This window comes from Meriones unguiculatus, chromosome 18, assembly GCF_030254825.1.
Source record: "Meriones unguiculatus strain TT.TT164.6M chromosome 18, Bangor_MerUng_6.1, whole genome shotgun sequence".
NCBI classification, from domain to species: Eukaryota; Metazoa; Chordata; class Mammalia; order Rodentia; family Muridae; genus Meriones; species Meriones unguiculatus.
Window position 1 is genome coordinate 27,944,383 of NC_083365.1, and position 24,062 is coordinate 27,968,444.

Below are 24,062 nucleotides of genomic sequence, written 5' to 3' on the forward strand. Positions count from 1 at the left end.
CTGTGATTTCGCAGTCAGCTCTTTTGGAACGTTTGGCTGGTCACCCATCCTGTGAGCTCCTGAGAGTGCTTAGGGTCTGGTCCTAATGCTGTTTTGGTTCCTGGCAGGACTGGCACTTAGTATATGCCGAAGGCAAGTCAGGAAGCACTGAAACACAGTCTACTTCATTTAGTATAACAGTGTTTTTAATCTTTTTTTTTGTTTTCAAAATTAAAACTAAATTCAGCAAACATGAAAATCAGCCTTTCAAATGTGATTTGGGTACATTAGTTCGTTTAGTTGTAAACACTGCTTAACAACTTCCTAGTAACCTGATATAAATGTACAGGCACTATCTTTGTTCTATGCTGTCTTGTTACATAGACTGCCAGGATTTCACATTATGACCATTTATGTGCAGGCAGTTCACCACGGAGAAAAGTTTGTCTTTAAAACACAGCAAACAAATGTGCTCTTTTAAAGGCCGAACTGGTAAATATCAGATTACCTACTTGCATACTTGATACTTAAACGGTACAAGGTAGGTGTGTAGCTCAGAGGTAGAGCAAATGCTGAGGGTGTGCAAGGTTGTGGGATTTGATATTCAGCACTGCAGATAGGTAGGTAGGTAGAGAAAGAGAGAGAGAGAGAGAGAGAGAGAGAGAGACAGACAGACAGACAGACAGACAGATAGATAGATAGACATATTGAAAAGCCACCATTGTATTTAGAAAGCTAGAACCCTGAAGTGCTTCCAATTGCCTACAGGTCCCTTTACCGGTAAGCTGAAGAGTACACTTTCCAAGAACCAGGGGTAAAATTCTCAGAATTAGTCTCTGCTTGTTTCTTTGCAGTCATACTGTCATCTACCTATTATTGCCTATCTCTGACTCAAAACATATTTATTGTGTTTGCCATGCATGTGTTGAGGTAGTGAAGTAGAGATCATATCTTGCTTGGAAAACTGTATATACATTACATCAAGGGTAAACAAGGATAAGGAGGAAACAATGAACAGGCATGGTCACTCTTTTACTTGTAACAAATTTTATTCAGTTCATTTTGCATATGTCCTGCGAGCATGACAGATTGCCACACAGATAAGGGTCATTTGAGTCATATGATACTGCAGTTAACCTGCTCAGGACCATGAACCTTCTCAAGGAATTACAGCCATGAGATTGGCTTGATGGTTCGTTATGAGGTGAACAAGACAGTAGCTCGCCTGGGCCTTTTCAGTTTTGTAGTTGAGAACATGCTTATGTGAAATAAATGTGAACTTTTATAAATTGGATCTTAGATTTATATACATTATTTTTTAAGACTCTGAAAAGAACGCATTAACACCTTTTGTCTTTGAACCCTGCCAGATATGACCCCAGATGGTAGAGGGATATGCTCTTAACGGTCATATCAGCAGTAAGGATTTGCCTAGCGGTTAGTTCGACTCCTTTGATCAGATCTTGCTTCCGTCTCCTCACAGTGACATTAATGTTTCAGGCTGGCATCAGCATGAAGTATTCTTTCAACAGGACAACAACACGGGCATACTCCACCCGCAATAAGGCTTGGATTCAGAATAACATCTCATTCAGAATCCAGTGTTTCTGACTCCAAAAGGAATAATTTAATAAAATAACCTCTGGTTATTTTGCTATATCCATCTCGTATATATTATTACGTCAAGAAGTCACATGGAGATGAGTTTTTTAGAACTTAGGAGCCATATGTATAGAGTATAATTAAGTCTGTTATGCAATGATTAGAGCTTTCAAAGCTGAAATGAAAGGTCATTTTTGCCTCTCACACACATGTTCTTGGCTTGAGTGTTAAGCTGGAATGGTCTAGGAAACTAACATCTTGTTTACTTCACAATGAATATTCAGTCCAATGGGACTGTAATGCCATGGAAAAGTGTATGGTCCTGAGTTGGTAAGTGATATGTCACATGGTTCAAACTCCCTTATCCATATGGCAATCTGTAAATACTCAGTGATAGATACCCAAAAAGAACTGAACAAAGTTTTGGGTGATGTTGAAAGCTAGAAAATTCATATCATATTGTTACATAAAATCAAATCTCTCTGAGATCTACTAAGTGTGTAAGAAGTACAAGTTAAGAGCAAAACTCTTTCACCACAGTTGATAAATCTTCTCATTTCAATAATTATACCCTATATGTTATTTTCTCACCAAAATCCTGATCTGAAGTTTTCTTCTAGAAGCCTCTATAGTCAATGAAAACTTCTAATTTCAATAGTAGGCATTTCAAAACCCTCTGTTCCAAATAGCCACCAACTATTACACTTTTTTGAAGTTTAGTATTTATACTACATATTTGGTTCTATTATTAAGCCAAAAATATTTTTTAATCAGCTTATTACTAGGTGGTGGTAGCACATGCCTTTAATATCAGCACTCAGGAGGCAGGGGCAGGCAGATCTCTGAGTTTGAAGACAATCTTGTCTAAAGAGAGTTCCCGGACAGCCAGGGCTACATGGAGAAATCCTGTCTCAAAAACAAAAAAGGAGGCAAGCAAACAAGAAAAACCAGCCTATTTAAATACTTTGTGACTGTCATTTACTTAAAATGTTTTATCTTTAATAAACTCAAAACATTTTTTATACTGTAGAAAAATTTCAAACTCCTACCAAAGCCACTTTGAAAGGAAAAGCAGTGTGAGAAAGGTTCTTTAGGGCCTTCAGGAGTCTGCTCCAGAGCAGCAGCAGAATGAAATGACTTTGGGAAGGGCTGCTTCTGAGTGTCTGTGCTAGTACTCTCTGTTCACCTGTACTGAAACCCTCTCAATATGCTGTATTACCACCCAGGAGATGCTGTAAGAGACACATACAAGTTAGGGCTTAAATTTAATTAATGGCTGAATACAGGGAATGTTATTTTAATGTAAGACACAAATATTAAAAGAGGCATGATTTGTTTTGGTCTACTTTTAGTAAGCAGACCAAAGTAAAGCTTATTCTTTCAGAAATTATAATAAAATGGCTCTGAAGAGATGGCTCAGTAGTTAAGAGAATGTGTTGCTTTTGCAGAGGACCTGAGTTCAGTTTCCAACACTCATATCATGACTAACAACTGCTATAACTCCAGTTCCATAGGACCAGGTGCCCTCTTGGCTTCCATGACCTCTGCATTCATATGGTATATGCATATGAAACATCCATACACACAAAATAAAAATAAATAAATATTTTAAAACTTATAAAAAGAAGCATTTTCTTTGGAAAGTCATCTTTTAGAGTTCAGGTTCAGAAGATTACTTGTATTCATATGCCCTTCTGAGGAACAAATATGAAAGGCAAAGTTTTCACGTATAGAAATCAAGGTAGAATTTTCCCCCTTCCTCTCAACTCCATTTTTTTTCCCTAGCCAGTCTATGCAGCAACCTCTTCAAATGCTTTCATTTAAAAATGTGCCAAAGATAACAAAGTGAAATGCTATAATTTTAATAAAGGGGGAAGGATAAGAAAAAATGGTAAAATCAAATTGCTTTTCTCTATAGACATATTTCATCTAATGAATAAAAAATGATGGAATCCATACAACAATGCCTTTTACATTTCTAATAAAGTAATAAACATAGACAAAAATCCTCAGTGCCCATTAACCTCACGAATCATTCAATAAATTAACTTTGAAGAACTCTTGTATATATAACATACAGCATGCTTGGCATCTATTATAAAAAGAAACAAAAAAACTCCTCCCTTTCCCAGTGTAAATCTAGATCAACCTAACACTTCACAGGAAACACAGAGGATAGAGGAATGTGACAGATAAAACATGGTCATGCCATTGGCAAAAATCTCAGTGTGGGGAACTGTAAGACAAGTTGAGTGGGTTTCCTCAACAAATCAATTACCAAGCTAAAACTCAAAACAAAGATGGAGGGCAGAAAAACTATATATCAAGAGAAAACATAAGAGACATGTCAATGGCAATGTAGGATGTCTATTGGAATCCTCATTGAAAACAGGTGCCAAAGAAAGGGTGAGTCAACTAGTACATAGCAAACTAAGTAAATAATAACTGCATCTCTGGTAATACCCAGAAATATTTGGTTAATCATCTTCAAAACAATGGTGCCACAGTTGTATTCTGGAAAAGTCCCTTCACCTTCATTGGTAGTACTAATGTTTTTACAAGATGATTTACAAACTGAGAGATTTCTTTCAGAACAATCTAGTTGGTTGAGGTAGTGCTTATATAAAACAAAAGTAACAATTCATTGTGGCATTCTAACTTTTGGGCATGTCTGAAAAATTTCACAATAGAATGTTCAAAAACTTTCAAAGGAAGACTGTTATGGATTAAGAAGTAGATTAGCAGGAAATGTAGGAGAGATGATGTAGGCAACAGTGGAGAAGTAAGGTCAAAGTACCTCATATGCATGTATGTGAATGTCATGACAAAGGTGCAATCTTATATGATTAATATGCATGGAAAAGCTAAGATAATTTAAAAGCTGGAGTGAAGCAATGGGCAAGACTTACCCTGTTGGATATCTTTCATTTCTAAATGTAAACTGGATATCAAGATTCCCACAGTTTGAGATCGTTTTCCATCCAATAACTTGATGATCTGTAATTTTCAATAAAAAGAGAAAATAGAAGCTTATATGATCATGCGGTCCTTCAGAAAGAACATCAAAGACATTAAGACTTTTAGATACACTATCGCACTAATGAAAAAACTGACCCAGTATGACAGGCACTTGACTTAAAGTGTCAATGGAAAGTAGTATATCTACAATAACAGACATTTTAAAAATAATAATTAAAAAATGCCATTCAGAATTCAGCTGGCCTAACACAGACAACAAAAAAACTTCAGAGTCTTCTACCATGATTTTTTTTTTTAATTTATGTTTTAAAAGGTTGACTCTTTGATCACCTCCCCCTGAGGGGGTAACAGCCTTACCAGGCCACAAAGGAAGACAATGCAGCCAGTCATGATGAGACCTGATAGGCTAGGGTAAAAAGGGAAGGGGAAAAGGACCTCCCCTATCAGTGTTCTTGGGGAGGGGCATGGGAAGACATGAGGGAGGGAGGGTAGGTTTGGGAGGAAACAAGGGAGGGGGCTACAGCTCCCTACAAAGTGAATAAACTGTAATTAATTAAAAAATAAATTTTTAAAAAGACTGTGCCTCACCATACGGATAAATTGGCCTAGGACTCATGACCTCTTGCCTCAGCCTCCTGAGGGCAGAGGTTACAGGAATTGTGCCACCACTCCTGGCTACTTTTACCTTTTCTTCAAACACAAGGGTCCTAGAGAACAAGACATATGGATTCTAATGGCTGCTAGGTAAAAGCAAGCAAATATAGTAGCACTTCATTGACCAGGAATGGCCCCCATGCACTCAAATATGTGAATTCTCCATCATTAAGGAATGGGTTCTACTTGAGAGAGATTAGAACTTGTAGTCTGTTGGAGGAAGTGTGTCACTGGGGTTGGGCTTTGGGGTTTCAAATGCTCAAGCCAGGCCCAGTGTCTCCGTCTCTTCCTGCTGCCTGTGGATCAAGATGCAGAACTCTCAGCTGCCTCTCTAGCACCATGTCGGCCTGCATGCTACCATGCTTTCTGTCGTGACAGCTAATGGACTAATAAATCTCTGAAACTCTAAGCCAGTCCCAGTTAAGTGCTTTCCTTTATATAAGTTGCTGTGGTCATGGTGTCCCTTCACGGCAGCAGAACACCGATTAATACATGATTTAATTGGTTAATTAATTGATTCATTTTCTTCACTAGAACTAGTTAGACCTTCTACTACTACATTAATTGTAAAAACGGCACCATTGACTTGCTCCTGATTTCAGTGACAAAGGTCTCAGTTGCTCAACATTGGTTAGACTGTATCTTCAAGATTTTAAAAGTTTCAAGTAATTTCCTTCTGCAATTACTTCAGTAAGTCTTTTTTTTTTTTTACCATAAAATGAGTTGTACTAGTTAGGGGTGTGTGTATGTATACGCTTAATACAAACTCAGTTCAGAAAATGCCTCCATCAGATTGTCCTGTGGGCAACTGTGTAAGGATTTTGTTGATTAATGACCCAGTGCATTGAGGGTGGTGCTACCCTTGGACAGGTGGTACTACGCTGTATAAGGAAGGAGCCTGAGCAAGCCAATAGGAGAAAGCTAATAAGCATCATTCCTCTGTGATCCCTGCTTCAGTTCCTCTCTTCTGGTTTCTGCCTTGAGTCCCTGCATTGGCTTCCTTTGTCGTTGGACTGTTAGCCTTTGCGTCAAGTGCTCTATGTTGAGATTTGGTCTGGTGCTTGTATTTTGATGGTAATTACTAGCCAAATACACCTATGGCTACTGCCCAAATACCCCTATCCTTGTTGTGTAAACCTGCCTAAGACATTATTCCTGATTGGTTAATTAAAAAAAAGAAAACAGAAAAAAAAAAAAAAAAAAAAACAGAAAAAAAGCTGACCTGGGCAGGGCAAAGGTGAGGTGGGCAGAGCTAAGGTTTATGGGCTGGGGACTGAAATCATCTTGCAAAAGGACAGACAAGAGGAGAGGGGAAGGAAGGAAGCCACCATGAATCTGATGGAAAAGAAACCACATGGGCCAGCAGGAAGGACTCCAAGAATGGCATGGAAAGGCCCAGATGAAGAATACAAGCAAGTATTTGGGATTATGTACAGGAGGCAGCCCAATTTGGAATGGTTAAGGCAGGTGGCATGGGATGGGGCTAGGAGATATGAGATAACTTAGGTGGAATTATCTGCCCAGTCCAAGGTAAAATAAGGCAAATATAAAATCTAACAGGTGTCTGTGTCTTCTTGATTATGACAGTGGATCTCACAGATGTGTAATAATTATAGGACAAATAATAAACTTATTTACCCTGACAATGATGTGCTCCAGACACAGAACAAACAGCTCCAGGTCTCCCAGCATTCCTCAGTCCCTATCTGCTGTAGGGAATGGTGAGTATGCCTTGCCCTTTATTCTGAACTTTCCAGGATAGAGGCTTCCCCTTCTCTATATAATCTGGATATTTTGGTGCTCTTGATTCTCAATCTCTCTCTCTCTCTCTCTCTCTCTCTCTCTCTCTCTCTCCTTCCCTCCCTCCCTCATCCCTCCATGGTGGCTATGAGCTGCTTCCAATGAACCTACATTTATATACTTTAACTTGCCTTGCATGAAAAGCAGTCTAATGTCCTCATTCCTGCCTCACTACCCCTCCCTAGCTTCTCTTTTTTTTTTTTTTTCAATCATAGGAAAAGGGTACAATGTTACTTCACAGGCCAACACACCATCCTGCCTCTATGTTGCTTAGCAACCTGACATCATCTCCTACCACCAGCCTGATAAAGGCAGTGACCAACCACTCTCTTTCTCTCCTTTCCTCTTCTCTCTGCCTGTTCCTCTATCTGTGTGTCTCCCTCCCCACTTTGCTCTCATACACTGCCCACTGTCTCTCTATATCCTTTTTCCCTCTCTTCCACACCCTTCTCATGATAAACTTTTTCGTACCACACCTGTTGTGGGCATGCAATATTTATATCATAGCAGACACAATTTATTTTAACCAACAGCTCTGTCTTTTGATATAAACATGTGATTTTTATCCCTTGTCTTGTTAATGTATCTGAATTACACACACAGACACAGAAACAAAGAGAGATGAGGGATGGAGGGAAAGAGAGAGAGAGAGAGGTAGATAGAGATAGAGATAGAGAGATAGGAAGAAAGAGTACCTGCCATTTGAGCATCACAGGGATAAATCCAACATGACTAATACAGCATGTGGTCCTTCTACTGTTATCTTGAATTTGACTTGCAAGTTTTTTTTTTTTTTTGGAGGTATTCATCTATATTAGCCAAGGTCTGTGCTTTTCATTTCCTGCAGAGTCTTTAGTATCAGAGTAATCCTCACTTTATAAGGAAAATCTGCAAGTGTTCCAGTTTCAGATTTTTGAGGAGTCTGTGAAGCAACAGCCTGGAGTTTGCCTCGAGGTTTGGTAGAGTTGTCCACTAAAGGTCTTTTGAGTTTTCTCTTCTGGGAGATCTGGAGTTCTAGCTCAATTTTCTTCCAGGTTATAGCTGTTCAGATTTTCCATTTCTTCAGGACACTGTCTTGAGTGGGTCACAGGTTTCTAGGAATTGATCCATCTCATCCAAATTATTCACATTTTTGGCATACAAATATGGAAATACGTACATAGGTATTCATATTGGTGTCTTATATTTGTTATTTCTGTGGCATCAATTATAAAATATATGCTTTTGTTCTTGATTTCACACATTTGAGTCTCCTCTCTTTTGTTTTCTCTCTTTCCGTTTAAAGATTTATCAATTTTGTTTATCGTGGAAAAAGCAGTTTTAATATCTACTTTTAGCATGTTTCCAATCCTTCTGTTATATACTCACATTCAAATGTTTATTGTTTCACCCTTCTGTTTACTCTGGGATTAGTTTGTTCTAGTTATACAACATGTGAAGTTATGTTGTTAGGATATTTCTCTTATATTTATGGTTGTGAGCATAGCCTTTAATGGCTGAGCCATCTCTTCAGCCCAGGATATTTCTCAATGTACTTGTTCAGACCTATCATCAATCTGTTTTTGCTATCATTACTGCCATTTTTGGTATCATGTAAAGTTCCGAATGTTGTGCTGTACTTTTGTTCGTCTCTAGCAATCTTCCTACTTTCCTTTGGGTTTCTTCTTTAACTCACTAGTTGTTCAGCAGTATGTGGTTTACCTTACGACTTATTTCTGATTTTTCCAGTTTTCCTTCTGCTATTGCTAGTTTCATTTCATTGCAGTCACAAAAGTTACGTGTTTTCAATATCTTAAATTTGTTGAGACTTGTTTGGTGACCTAAAATTCTCTCAACCCTGGACAGCGTTCTAACTGGGAAGAATTTGTGCTCCATTCCTGTCAGTGGAATGCACTGCAGTGTCACCCCTGGGCGTCCACAGAGGATGGGCACCGGGGCCACCACAGATGCGCAAACCTACTGACGTCCTAGCATTTCACTGTATGCTTAGTAATTACTTATATTGCCAATACAATTAAAGTTATATGTAGATCTTTGTTAGATATTCTTGCTCAGGGTATAATGACAAGAAATGCATCTGCTTACCTTCAGTACAGATACAGCTATCATAGTCCAACTAGGTGAACAAGAGGCAAACAATGCTAGACAATTACAGGAAAGACGAAGGAGCTGGCTGTAGCTCACGCCAGCCTGTCGCTCCACATGTAGGGGCCCAGAGCATTACCTGCCATTCAAGCTTTCCTTTCTGGATCTTCTGGAATTAAAGTGCTGTCAGTTTGTTTTATATAGGTGGTGCTGATATTGGGTGTGAGCAGAGTTATAAGTATGATATTTTTTTGGTGGGTTGGCTATTTTATCATTACGTACTATCTATCTTTGTCTTTTGTGACAGTTTTTGACCAAAAGTCCATTTTAGAGTCATATTTTTACATGAGCATTTGGCTTCTGTTTTTCTTAGCTACAGATTTTTCAGTTTTACTGGTCTTTTCAAAAAGCAACTCTCATTGTCTTTTTCTATACTTTCTCATTTTCAAACCCTTTGTGTTCCTATGTCTGAAGTGAATCTCTTGTGGAAAGCATACTGGCCAGCTTTCTATTTTGTTGAATCTGTCAGCAGCTCTGTGTTCTGACTGGAACAAAACACGTCCATTTATATTCAAAGTCTGTACTGATAGAGACTTGCTGCTGTCGGCTTGTTCCTTTCTCTGGTGTTGTACACCTTGTTACCCTTCTTTCCAGGTATTCTCTTTAGACTTGTTCCTTTCTTACAGTGATATGCTTTGGTTCCCTTCTTATTTTCTTTGATGAGCTTTTTTGTAAAACCCTGTATGGTTAGCACAGAATTTACTTTAAATGCCTTATACCTGAAACGGTCTATTTTAAGCCGAAAAGCCACATATAAGGCGTCTACTCTTTTACTTCTTCATTTCCTTGTACTTTGCTGCTGGTGTCACAAAATACAGATATCTAGTTGTGCAATCAAGAATGCATAGTGGTTAAGCTTTTCATACCATTCTCTAAAGCCCTGTGGCATATTTAAAAATTATTTACTTATATATTGTCATATATTTGTTTGGATATTTGCTTCACTGGTGAGCTTTGCACTCATATGTCTGTGTGCGTCTGTGTAGTGACCAAGGCCCCTCCCCCACCCCACTGTTTCAGCTTACAGAATACACACCTGCCTTGTTTTGTATAAAGATCAAGTAATGAAGAGCTTCTGTAGGAGCTGCTCACCTTCGCTTGCTTTCCTTCACACCCAAGGGAGAGTTAGCTTGCATATATTACAGTTGGCTGGAATTTTCTTTATAGTATTTGGAACAGGCCTAGAAGTCATAGCTGAAAAAATTCACTGACAGTTATGGTGGTAAGGCTTTTAATGTAAGAAGTGGCTTTGTCTTCTTGTGTTCATAATTATCTTTCTGCCTTTACTTTCTGAAATTCTGATTGCAGTATATCTTTCTGTAGCCTATTGGGTTCTCCTCACTTGGTTCCTTTGGATGTCCAGATACAGGATGCCCATTTCCATACCTAGATTCAGGCCATTTTCTTTCTTCAAATATGTGTTCTGTCCCTCTTCCCCTATCCTCTCCCATTATATGTGGATTGGTCTGCTTGGTGACAACATTTATCTTTTAGACTTTTTTCACTATTTTTGATGCTTTATCTTTGCTGCATTGACTAGGTAATTCCTTTAGCTTTGAGTTTTCTGATTACCTCTTCTTCGTGGGTTAGAAAGCTGCTGAAGCTTTGTAGTAGTGTTTTCAACTCAGCGATTTGATTTTACTACATCAGTTTCTATTTGCTCATTTCAAGTGATTTCTGCTTCTGCTGATCTCTCATCCTGTTGCTGTGTCATTTTCTCCAGCTCCCCCAATATCACTGTCACATTTATCTAGAATTACTTGTCAAGTACATCATGTGTGTTTGCAACTACAAATTCATTTCTGGTATTTGTTTTGGACCTTTGCTTGGTCCCTACTTCTGTGCTTCTCTGGGTGCCTTGTTACTTTGTGTTAGAATATTTATGAAAAAAAAAATAGTCATTTCCCCCCCGCCTTTAACTTTGCAGATTAGTTTCATAGGGAAAGTCTCCTGCCAATAAACCAAGGTGACTAAGAATTCTTAGGCACACAGATGAGCGCTCTGCAGATATACGAACTCCCAAGAGCCAATAAACCAAGGTGACTAAGAATTCTTAGGCTCACAGATGAGCACTCTGCAGACATATGAACTCCCAAGTTCCTGATGAAAGAGGTCTTAATATCTCTCCCACCCTCTGCTTCCTCTGCTCTCTAGAGCACCATCTAGAGACATTAAAATATTCCCAATTCATTTTTGTTCTCATCAGGTTCTATGAAAAAAATGAACTTGAGTAAGAAAGAAATTAGTTGAAAAAAAAATAGAACACTGTATGCAACCTCCATTCTTTCTTCTTCTATAACCCAGGGGAGAAGCCACTAAGCTGTGTTGGCCTCTGCCTGTATACTGCAGGTCCTCTAGAGCAATGGCAAGCCACCCAGCCAGCTCTTCCATGTTCCCTGTAGTCCCTACTCATGGAGTGTATGCTGGGTCTTGTCAGTCCTCTTAAGCCAAGGAGACAGAAACCAGTCCGTGGGCAGCCCTCCAAAATGCCAGAACACTGGTTGCATGTTCCAACTTTTATCTCCCAAGGGAGAATCCAAAAGTTCGGGGTTTACTCCAACCTACTCTGCTTTGAGAAAAGAGAAAAATAAATGGCAAACACACACTAGTTACTAAAGTCACTTTTGCTCACAGCCTCCCCCAACTTGTCATCTTCTCCTCTTGAATTCAGACACAACAGAAAATGGTCTTTCAGGAGCCTCCTGAGTAGAATTCACACAAAAGACCATCTTTTCCATTTCTCCTCTCCAAAGAGCCTGAGAGTTTTCTGTAGATCACTACGCAGTTAGCAGGGAGGGCTGATTCCAGTGTGAAAAGGCTATACATTTTCCTAGCAGCTTTAATGTGATATTCTTTAGGGGACAGGACATGGGCGAGGCATTTAACTGATTTCTGGATTTTTCATAAAGGAAACTGGTGTGTACATGGGACAAAGAGGAAATGGTGCTTTCTCTTTGCCATCTCACCATCATGACATGGTTCTGAGAGGTAGATACACACAAGAAGAGAAGAGGGCAGCTAAAAGTGGCTGGTATGCAGCAGGCATGTTGTCTGACCTCTGATGGCTCACATGGCTTCAGTGAAAGCACGAACCACTATTTTGGTGAGTTGACTAGGGCCATATTGCAAGGAACCTGGTTTCTCCCTCAGAGTCGGAGGACAGTATCAAATGAACTACAATTTGAAATATAGAGGGAGAAAGGAAAAAGGGGAGAAGGAATATGTATTTTAAATTTTCTTCCATAATTGCAGTTATGCCAAATTCCAAATTTGTTGGAAACAAAACCAACAAATAAACCACACACACACACCCCTTAAACTTCTAAAGAAACTGCCATGTATATTTTGATCATTTCAAATTTAGTCAGACTGGCCATGTAGGCTGCAAGGCGCAAGTGTTAGGAGTAAGGAGGTAATGGAAACATGAAGGCTGAATGGGAGAAAAGGGGAGATGTTCTATGTTCAGGTTTATCTTGTATGCTTCTCGGGTCTTGGTCAATCTTAATCACAGCACAGTCTCAAGCAGAGCAGGGTCAAAGCTCTGAAAACTCTTATGCTAAAGACTCCAGCTGGCCAGAGGTAGAGCTAAAGACTGAAGGAAACAGATCAGTGTTCACAGCTATATCTGTGCTGTGGTTGCTTTTCTCTTCTCCTTTTGCGGACTTGTACTTTTAATAACAGAAACAAATGTCGTTTAGGGGTAGGTGATGTGTGCAGTGTGCGGTGTATGATGCTTGTACGTAGGTGTACAGGTGCCAGAGGAGAACACTGGGTACCGGCCACTATCACTTTCCACCTTTTTGTTTTAATACAGGGTCTTCTCTCACCAACAGGATGGCCAGCCTTCTTGCTCACTGCATCCACTGGTCTCCATCCCTCAATGCTAGGGTTACAGGCACACACTGCCATGCCTGGCTTTTTATGTAAGATTTGAACTCAGGTCCTCCTCTACCCAAGTCATCTCCCCAGCCCCTTTTGACATTGAAGAAATTCAAACTATTTAAAAATAGAAAGAGAAAAAATATTCTCTTTTTATTTTACTATCCCACTACCAGCACCAGTAATGGGGGTTTGACCACAGTCTACACCTAAATATACGTATGTGTATGGTTACCCTAAAATAGCCACATAATAAGCTAGAAAGTCAAAGGCTTAGGGCGACGGCATTGGTGGTTCTTCCCTTCAGCTGCAGGCTGAACCTTTGTGGTCCACTGGTCAGCTGTGGTCAGCATCAGGACCGGGTAGAACAAGTCTGACACAAGTCTGAAAACCAGCATTCTGTCTCTAGTCCTTAATCGAGCGTTGGACAGGCAGCGGGTCCAGAGCAGCAGCTCTTACAGTATACAGATTGCCATGTCTGCTGCAAGGATGGCGCATACATGTATACACACATGTGTCTATGTATAAACATCTCTGTTTGAAGGGAGTTCAAAGACTAGTTTAAATATATAAGGCTGGGGAGCTAGCTTGTTTAACAAAGCGTCTGTTCTGCAAGCATGCCGACCAGCGTTCAAATGCCTAGCACCCATGTGAAGAGCCAGGCTTAGTCATGTATGCCTATAATCCCAGCCCTGGGGAGGTGGAGACAAGAGGATCTGGGGGGCTTGTTGATGACCGTCTATATACTTAGAGAAGGATTTTGAATGAGACAACTGTTTCCACCAGTCTCTGGGGGGACTCCAAAACAATTCTCAAAGTGTTACTTTTTTTTTCTTTCTGCAATACAAGTCCAAAGTCTAACCTTCTGAAAATGTCTCTGTGGAGGCCAGCAGAGAAATAAATGTTGCATACCAGGATCCCCAGGCTCCGGCACTGTTGCCGTCTGGCTCACATAGCTACCATGCTGGAGGCTTCAAGACCCAAAGGAAATGAGGCTCTCATGACGCTCTCATGACAGGGCCAGCCTACCACTTTCCATTGCTGGACATTGATGGGACCCATGACTTTAGTATTCTAAAGCTTCATCTGATGAATCTCACATTAATGTTTTTCCATGTTCACATGGATCCAGTACATAGGAGGCATGCCTTAAGCTCCCAGCTGGAATTCATTCCATAGAGGTTCTTGAAAAGCAGGGTCTAGGCCAGGTCATGTGGGAAAGATATTTCATTTACAAATTACTAGAGAACACAATGATTTATAAAACTTTGCATATCCAATGTACACTTTGTTGAACTAAAGAATTTAGAATCATTTAACCTTTAGCAATAAGAAATCTACAAATTTTGTCCAATTTATACCTCTGGGGTTATATATCAGATTTTTAAAACCAGTGCACATGAATAAAATTACTTATGATTGTATCAACACAAGACAGATATTTTCCTAGTCATTTCTTCCAAACAAATAAGTCAGAGCTTTACTTCAGCTAAACAAAGTAAGCTTTTAAATCCCTTGCAGCACCCACCATTCACCTTCTTGCACCTTCCTTGATTTGTTGGAATCCTTAAACTCACTCCCTACTAGCAAGTGACTTTTGTTATGAAAATGTGTTTCTTCATACCTGACTCAAACTCCTACACTCCCATCTTGAGCCACCTTTTACAGGCTGCTGGCTGAGGAAGCCAGACAACAGCTGGTCACATTCCCCAACACCAAGTTTCAGAAACCATGCATGTCTCTTACCAAGAGTTGCTTTATATCAAATCCTGCAGAATCAGTTTCTGAGGAATGTTAGCAAGCCCTCAGTTTATCTCAGTTCTATCTGGAGTCAGCAGGACTTGGCAGCACAGAGCCTTTATCTTAGGTATAATTACAGTCTGGGGGGAGAATGTGATTTGGGCAGCATTCTACTGACCTACAAGCTGACCTTGTGCAGAGGCAAATTCGCAGGTTGTGTTAAACCCTATTAGACACGCCTAGTTTAAGGTAGAGCCTTTCCAGACTCCTGCCACATGCTAGGATCAGAGCATGTCACACATGCACACTATTACAGTGCCTAGGGAGCTCCGAGAGGGAAAAGGCAAGCCCACTTTCCAGGGTTAGAACCTATGCCTGAGCCAGTGTACACAATTGATATTTCTTACAGATATGGATTAAAACGAAAAGCTGCCTCACTGAGCAAGAATTAAAACAAAAACGGGAAGACAGATGGCTACACTGGAAAAACCACACCCTTACCACTCAACTAGAAATTTCATGACAGACAGACTGAGAAAGAAGCCTTGCCGAGTCCAGGGAGACTTTTACACCTTCAGAAATCCATACATATTGCCAGCTTGCTGCCTGCACTTGGCAGATGAGGCCGAGAATAAAAATAAAAATAGATGGTTCTGAACAGACCACAAAAGTTAGACTCAGTCTCAGATGAATGAGGAGTGTGTCACAGCAACAAAACTGGGAGCCACGTAGACTCCTTCTCCCATGGAGCCTTGTCTTTGCTAGTGTCATAAAGATTCTTCCTGCAATTACATGTCTATGGACACCAGACACATCCAAATCTGTACCAGATCCCACAGATCATTTGTTCTTGGGCTTAGATCACAGGCTTGAATATTCTTAGTCTCAATCATGAAGGTTTTGTCACCCATGAAGTCTCAGTTATCAGAGAACCTGGAGGACAGGTCTCCTGTCCACTTAAGTAGATGGGAGGATAGATATTTACTTTCAAAGCATTCTCACAGGTAGCATTATTCAAGGATGTAGAATAATGGGCATGTGGGTTGCCTACACTGGACAAGAGACTAGAGAACATAGAGGTAAAAAAAAATGAGTAATTTGATTCTCCCAAAGTTAAACTTCCAAAAGTGGCAAGCTCCATTTTTTTTTAATATAATTTGCTTCTGATTGATTCATTTAATTATGGCCTTTTACACATGCAATCAAAGCCTGGATACTTTTTAAAACATATATTATTTTATTTTTAATTCTGAACACTGGGGAGGTGGGGGCACAGTTGTGCATATGAGTATGGGAGCCTGAGCAGGCCATAGAGAAAGTTGGAAACCCAGAGCTGCAGGTAGCTGTGAACCTGATGTGGGTGCTGGAAACCAAACTCAGGTCCTCTAATAGAGCAGTGAGCAATCCTAACCATTGAGACACCTCTCCAACCCCAAGCTCCATTTTTTTACTTTTAGACTGGCGCTGTCCTGCATTTATCTTCATTTCAGTGCTCATGAATGCTAACAACTGGCAGAACCCTGGATAGTAAGAGCCTTGTGTTGACACCCTGCAGATGACAAGTTAGCTTTTCTTATTCACTATGCCTTTATACTTCTCAGTCGCAGGGTTCCAAGACAAAATAAGAGATAGATACAGCAGTCATTATAGCAGTTTGTGGGTTTTATTGTTGTTGTTGTTGTTTGTTTGCTTGCTTAGCGACGTAGTCCAGCTATGTCACACCATGCTGGCCTTGAACTTGTGATCATCTAAGCTTCAGGGTCCTATGTGCTCAGATTTATGTGCTAAGCCAATATACGCAGCTGTCTTTATGATGCATCAGGTTTGAAGACAGGCCTGCTCTTCCACTGAAGAGAAAGAAGCTGGGCTGGGGGTATTTGGTAAGACACTTGTCTTGGGTTAGGTCTCCAGTGTGGAGTGCATGGGCCAAAAAGAGAGGTGCTAGAGACACAATCCCACCTTGTAGCGATGGTGCTTCTTAGGAGTCTATGCTGGTTAATTTTACGCCAACTTGACACAAGCTAGAGTCACCTTTGGGAACTCAACTAAGAAAACAGCTCAGTAAGATTGGGCTATAGGTAAGCCCACAGGGCATTTTCTTAATTAGTGCTTAATGTGGAAGGCACAATCCATTGTGAATGGGACCTCCCCTCCCATCCCCAGGCTGCTGGTCCTGGGTTCTATAAGAAAGCAGGCGGAGCAAGCCATGAGGAGCAAACGAATAAGCATCACCCCTCCATGGCCTCTCTATCAGCTCCTGTCATGTTCCTGCTCTATTTGAGGGTTGTTGTTTTTTTTTTTCATTTTATTTTATTCTTCATTAATTAATTTATTGATTGAATTTCATCTCTCTGCTCCCCTCCTAGTCCATCCCCCTATACCCCTCTCCTTTTCTCCTCTAAGAAAGGAAAACCTCCCATGGCTATCAACCCACGTTGGCATATCAAGTTGTAGCAGAACTGAGCACATCTTCTATTGAGGGTAGATAAGGCTCAGTTAGGGGAAAGGGATCCGAAGACAGGCAACAGAGTCAGAAACACCCCCTAGAGGATAACCAAGCTATAATCCACAGAGCCAAAGAAGCTAAGTAACCAAAATGGATTGAGGGAGGATGCTTCAATCTTACTGAGAAGGGAAAATAAAATACACATCTGGACTGGATGAAAGGAGGAAACTGGGTGGGAAAGAGGGTGGGAAGGGAAAGAAGAAAGATCAAGTATGGGAAGGATATCAGAAGAGAGAACTGGAATCACTGATGTGTGTGTTCTTTGGGACAAGATAGAAATCTAGGACAATGGAAACTCCCAGGAATCTGTAAGGATGACCTTACCTAAAACTCCTAGCAATAAGGGAATATGGAGCTTGAACCATCCATTTCCTGTAACCAGAAAAGACTTCCAATGGAGATATGGGGATGCCATCCCAGCCACAGAACCTCACAATTTTTCTTATTTATAAGAGGGTCAGGGATAAATAGGGAGCAGAAAGTGAGGGAATGGCCAATCACTGACTAGCCCAACTTGAGTCACATGCCGTGAGAGCCCACCCCTGACATTAATAATATTCTGCTATACCTGCAGATAAGAGATTAGCCTGTCACCTGAGTGTCTTCATCCATCAGCTGATAAAAATACAGAGATCCACAGCCAAACATTACAGGAAATCTTATGAAAGAGGGAGAAGAAGGATTGAAAGAGCCAAAGAGGTCAAGGACACCAGAAGAAAACCTAGAGAATCAACTAACCTGAGTTCATAGGGGTTTACGGATACTGAACCACCAAGCAGAGAGCATCCATGGGATTGACCTAGGACCCCTACACATATGTAACAGATATATAGCCTGGTCCTCCTGTGGGACCTTTAACAGCTCCGTTTGAGTTTTGCCTTAACTTCCTTCAATGCTCTGACTTCCTTCCATGATGAAGAGTGATGTAGAAACATGGCTTGCTGTTCATCAGCCACAAAATGTCTGTAATGACCGCTGTGCCCATTTCTTGTTTTGTGTTTGGACTTTGTGAGTGAGAAATGTAAAGATCACACTGAATAAGACATACTAAGTTGTCACCTTCCATCTGCAAAACCAACCATTTCCTCCCCAACTTGCTTTCAGTCATGCTGTTTCATCACAGCAACAGTAACCTTAACTGAGACCCCTTTCTGCCATTTCTAAGATTTAAGAGAACGGACATGGGGCAGATAAGCAACTACTCCTCCCGGCTGGTGGCAAACCCGGGTGTCAGCTGGAGAGAAGAGCTGGGCCAGAATTGGTAGCCATCTTCCTTTGTCCCCGCAGAGTCAATGAGTGCTTCTGTGGACACACACAATTGTTCCTAGGCAGGTGCCCAGGAAAATAAATGCAGACTCAGGTCTTGCCTCCCTGCTTTTCCATGCTCCATCCCCTGCCGCTGGCATGGCACCAGAGAGCTAGCTGGCTGGCTCTATGGTGCCATATTATGAAATGTCAACTGACTTGGTGCAAACAAGCCCCGGCTGCTGATGGCCAGTGTAGCCCAGCATGCTTCTGGGTAGAGGCCGCTGTCAACTGGCCTGATAATGCCATTAAAATGAGCTTTTCACACGCAGCCTGATAATCCAACCCATTAAATGCTTCAAGGGAAACTGAGCTTCACTGTTCTGTAAGAATGTTCGGTCTGACTCCCTTCCATGGCCTTATTTTCGGGGACACATAAAATTGCCCAGATGAAGTTTACTTTAAGGATTTGGGCTCCTTACCAAGAAATGTGAAAAGGCAAATTGTCATCCTGTCCTGAGCCTGAGAACATATTTGGCAAACCCATCCCCACACTGATGAGACTGAAAAACTCTTTTATTGATTTAAAGGCTGGCAAAAATCTGTCCTGAAGGCGAGCGGCTGAGGAGGCCACAGCAGGTGAAGGCTGTGGCTGTGATGAGGGAGCAGAGAGGGGGTTTGATGGGCAGGAGAAATTTCTGAAGGCTTTTAGCACTTCTGTGTTATTTTAAGAAAAAAAAAAAAAAGCTCCAAACCCAATTGCTTGTTTTTTGTTTTTGTTTTTCTCTTCTGATTATGAATCTTGAAAGAAGAAATAGCCAAGAGAAATCACCACCTGTAGGGAGCCTGATTTTCAGTTTTGACACTGAAGATTCAAAAGGCAGGTTTTTCTGTTGCTTTAGTTGCTGGTTTTGTGGCACTTTGTTACGTTAGCTTGAACAGTAACAGGCCACAGTGTTACGACAATCCTGGTGATGGCTTATACTACAGGTCCATGAACTGTACTTCAGTGGTGACGTGGCTGCACATTACAGTTGTGTTACTTTGTAACTGATGGCTGGAGCAGTGTTGAATATATGCCCACAGGTTAAAAAAATACTTATTTTATTCTTTGTGCATGTGTGTCTACATATGTGTATATGCACATGCCTTTGGGGTGGCCACTAAGATCAAAAGAGGGCATTAAATACCCTGGAGCCAGGGTTGTAGGTGGTTGTAAGCTGCCCAGTGTGGGTGCTGGGCAGTGATCAGGTAAGTCTGGTAATCCCTGAGCCATCTCTTTCAGTCCCTGTATGTTTATAAATCTGTGATGTCTGAGGTGTCTTTCTCTGTTTGTTAGTTAGCTGGAAATATGCTCCAGTGTTGGTTTCCACAGAATCATCCACATACTTAATAAATAAGGGTAGCAAAAAAAAAAAAAAAATCTTTCTCTTATAAGGCAAATCCCAAATTCAAATATTATATTGCTCTTAGAGCTCTGAGAAAAAAAATTCACATGACATCTGGACTTTGTCTCATCTCTATATAATCTCCCATCTAATAAGAAAACCTTGAACCAAGTCTCTTAGATATCATTGGGTGCTCAAATGCTGCTTTCATTGCCCAAGTCTGAAATGCTAGCCAGTCTTCTGAAAAGAGCATGTGCTAGTCATTACTCCAAGCTGCCTAGAGATAATGGGCAACAGAGAAGTTATTATCTTCAATGTCATCATATGTCTTTGATATGATAATCATTGAATTCAAGGTATCAGACATGATGGATGGCCTTTGATTTCAAGAATAGCCAAGATGCAAATCACTTGGCTTGTTCAGAATACTTCATGGCTTGTGAAGATCAAGCCATGGGAGAAGTCCAGGCTTCAGGACCTCCAGCCACTGGGTGGTGACAGCTGACCCAGAACTCAAAAGGAAACACTTCTCCCTTTGAAGATTGCTAGGGTGACATCACAGCTTCCTTTTGCAGATGCATTCTACCTAGAGCAATTCTCAGGAGTCTGAACTGGCCACTGCCGCTGGCGTATGCTGCTCTGTTAAATCCCCAAGAAGCAGCCACTGATGTGGGCATTCACACTGTTTCTTGTGGCAGAGTTTATTCCAAACACGTAAGAGGATGATGCCCGGACATGTCAGAAGGGAAAGATGGAACAGTACTGTGTGTGCCTGTGTCACAGCTACAGGACTGTGAGGACTTGTGGTGTGGATCCTAGAACACCACCCCTCTAATTAGCCTTCTGTTCCTTCCTCCCACAGAACAGCAGGTAGAGGAAGGCGATGTCTGTTAAATTCCTGCTCCAGTCTTCCTGGGTCCACGGTCTCTATTTAGCACCATTCCTGAAGCAAGCCTCTACTCCACTGACCCCAGAATCACAAATGTAGGCACCTTGAGATTTCTTCAAATGGACTAGTACGTAATAAGCACACAGTAGGTGATTTGTGTAGTCACCAAAGCATCTTGTGTCCTGTCATTTGAAATGTATCTCAGCTTAGAAGTCTAAAACCATCGCAATACTTTGGAACACTGACTGTCTGCCCTACCACATTTCATCTAGGCCAGCCACATCCACTTAATTATACATAGACAGAAATTATATCACCATTTTCTAATTAGAATTTTATTTTGCTTTTTTCTTGGAAAAAAAAATAGACGTTATTTGCCACAAACACATAATCCTCTCAAGTCTGCTGACAAGTTATTCCGCAAGTCTGGCCCGATTTATTGATTTTTTTACTTATTTAGTGTGTACATCTGAGTGGGCGTGTACACATAAGAGTGGCATGATTATGCTGGTCAGAGAACAACGTGGGACCCAGCTCTCACCTTGCACTGTGAAGTTTCTAGGGATCAGAACAGGTCTTCAGGCTTGGTGCCAGATGCCCTCACCCGCTGAGCCTTCTCCCTTTACCTCCTCTCTGGTGGACACGGAATTGTTTTTAGTGATCTCTGAGAATCTTATACACATTTTAGAACACATTACCATGTGCCTCAGATGTGCTCTCCCATCCTGTGGCTTAATCTTCACACTCTGCTGTGCTTACTCACGAGGGAGCATTCTTTTATCTTAAGGCAATTGCCACTCCTCTTTTGTTGATGTTTTCTTTATCTTTTCTATGTGAAGCCAGGGGACACTCAGTCTACATTCTTTTCAAAAGCAGTATTTTCCCTTTTCATTTTGACCTCACTAGACTTAGAATTGGTTTTTATTCATTAAGGGAGGCTGGGCTTAGTTTCATTTCCTTTCATGATCATGCGTTCAACTTTTAAAATATTTTTTCAATAGTTGATTTTGCCTGTCGAGTTAGAACACCACATTTCTCACAGACATGGTCTTACATACGCTCAGACAGTCCTTTTCTTTTTTGAATCATCTTTCCTGCTGCACAAATCACTAGTTTTCTATACTAGCCTATGAAATCTTACATCATTTTTCTTGATAGGAAGAAGAAAAGATCTTACACTCAGGTTTTAGTTTTATTTACTTTTTGGAGATTTTGGTTTTTTTTTTTTCTTCTAAGTAAATTTTAGTGTTAACTCATTAAATAATAATGATCCTATTTATATTAATAATCCATTATAATCCAATAATCCTAATAATCCAAATAATCCTATTTGTTTTGACTGCAGTGCTTTAAAGCTATGAATCCACTTGGGTAACTGACATAACACTTGTCTTTCATGATGGCAACATACCTTTCTCTTTTTGTTTGGGTCTACTTAAATGCTTTCAGTACAGGCAATTTATATTACTTATGTTTAGATTTATCATGAGGCATTTAATGTTTCTGCGACAGTACATTTCAAATTGAAATTCCAAGCTCCTTGTTGCTAATATGTAAAAGTACAATTGGTTACTGTGAGGTAACATTATATCCAACATGTTCATCGTATGCTCTGATGTGTACGTCAGATACAACAGTAAGAAGATTTCCACACAGAAAGTCTCCTGTGTGAACAATATTGTTAGAGCCCTACCTTTGCCGCGTGGTTTAGCTACCATTCCTTTGCTGACTGCGCTTGGCTTAGGTCTCTACCACGATCATAAACAAAAGCAGGAGACGTGGGTGTTCCGGTTTTATTCTCCTTCCAAGAAAGCTTTAAAATTCTCACCAAATAGGCCTTTATCTCGTGACTTTTTAATCGACACTTGGTTGGACACTAACCATGCACTCTTCCACTCATAGTTAGCCATAAAACTTCATTATAAATCATAATCACATTTAGCCAAATGCCTCTGTATCTTCTTTTTTTGGTAGTTATATTGTTTTTCTTCTAATCTGTTAACAATTTATCTATAAAAACATTGTATAATTTCGAGTCAAATTTTCCTGTCCAAAACAAGCCACATTAATTGTCAAACAGTTTTTATGCTATGTTGCATTCCGTTTGTTGATATTCTAGCTAGGGTCTTTGTTTCTACCTCTGTGATTTTCCCTGTATCTGACCCAGCTCCTTGTCTGGTAGGACCATCAAGGCCATGGATGCTGTCAGTGATGTTAACATGATGCTCAATTCCCTGAAGCACTGTGTCTAGGGAAAGTTAGGAGCAATAAAACCATCTGGCCCTGGTGCGTGCTCTCAATGATGATTTGAACTTACTAATCTAATTTCCTTAATATTTATAGAGCCATCCAGGTGCCTTATTTCTTCCTGGCTGCTCTGATAGCCGATTTTTTCTTCTAGGGGGTTACTTATGTTATTTCATTTACTGGCAGGGGTTGGCCCATGGTCGGCCACATATACCTCCTCTGCATCTGGAATGGCCTGTACTCCTACTTTCCCAAAACTGTTACTTGTTCATTGTGTCCAATCATGCTGAGTTTTTAAATACTATTGCAGTTTTCAAAGAAACTGTTGTCTGTATTGATTTTTCAGTACTGTGCTTACATTTTCTAAAATTTCCATTGTTATCTCAATTTAAATGTAAAAAACTCATCCCTATGAACCTGTAACTTACAATCACAGCTTTCTGCTGTTAAATCAAAATTTCCTTGTAATTCCTTTGTTGTTTTGTTTTAGATACCAATTTTGGAAACTCACATTTTTAACTTTACTTTATCTGATTTAAAAATTCACAGCTGCACATTTCCACTTCACCTTTGGATTTTCACACTCAGTATTTTTAATTCTTTTTGTGATAACTTTTCTCCAAATTATACTTAATTTCTTAGGACATGACTAGTACTGATGGTGAAAATGAAAGCACTTTTTATATTTACATGTGTATATTGTTTCTGTTGTTGAATGAATGAATGAATGAATATTACATCATTTCATTCTTACTGAGGGATGTGTGCTAAGTGGAAAAGTTCTCATCGTTTGTAGAGATTTGCAATGTTCTTCCTTACGGTTTCTAAACCTGCTTCAAAACAAAGCTTCTTGGTTTACCACACATATAGTTCTTGGTTTACCACACATATAGCTTCACACTATAGTTCCAAATTTTTAGGGGCTGAGGAAAAAGGATCAGCATGAACTGTAAGTCAATCTGAATGAGATCCTGCCTCAAAACACTACTACAACAAAACAAACAAACAC

General features: G+C 40.3%; 1 protein-coding gene across 10 annotated transcripts in view; it reads right to left on the bottom strand.

The window, feature by feature from the left end:
• Positions 1–24,062, bottom strand: part of Fmn1 (formin 1) — a 368,583-nt gene that overhangs the window by 133,860 nt on the left and 210,661 nt on the right. For all 10 annotated transcript variants that reach the window (XR_009587427.1, XM_060371809.1, XM_060371805.1 and 7 more), the window contains one exon: positions 4,491–4,578. Coding sequence is in view for 9 of the 10 variants with exons in the window: in XM_060371809.1 (XP_060227792.1) it covers positions 4,491–4,578 (88 nt within the window). In the remaining variant the exon portion in view is untranslated. The remainder of the gene's footprint in view (positions 1–4,490; positions 4,579–24,062) is intronic.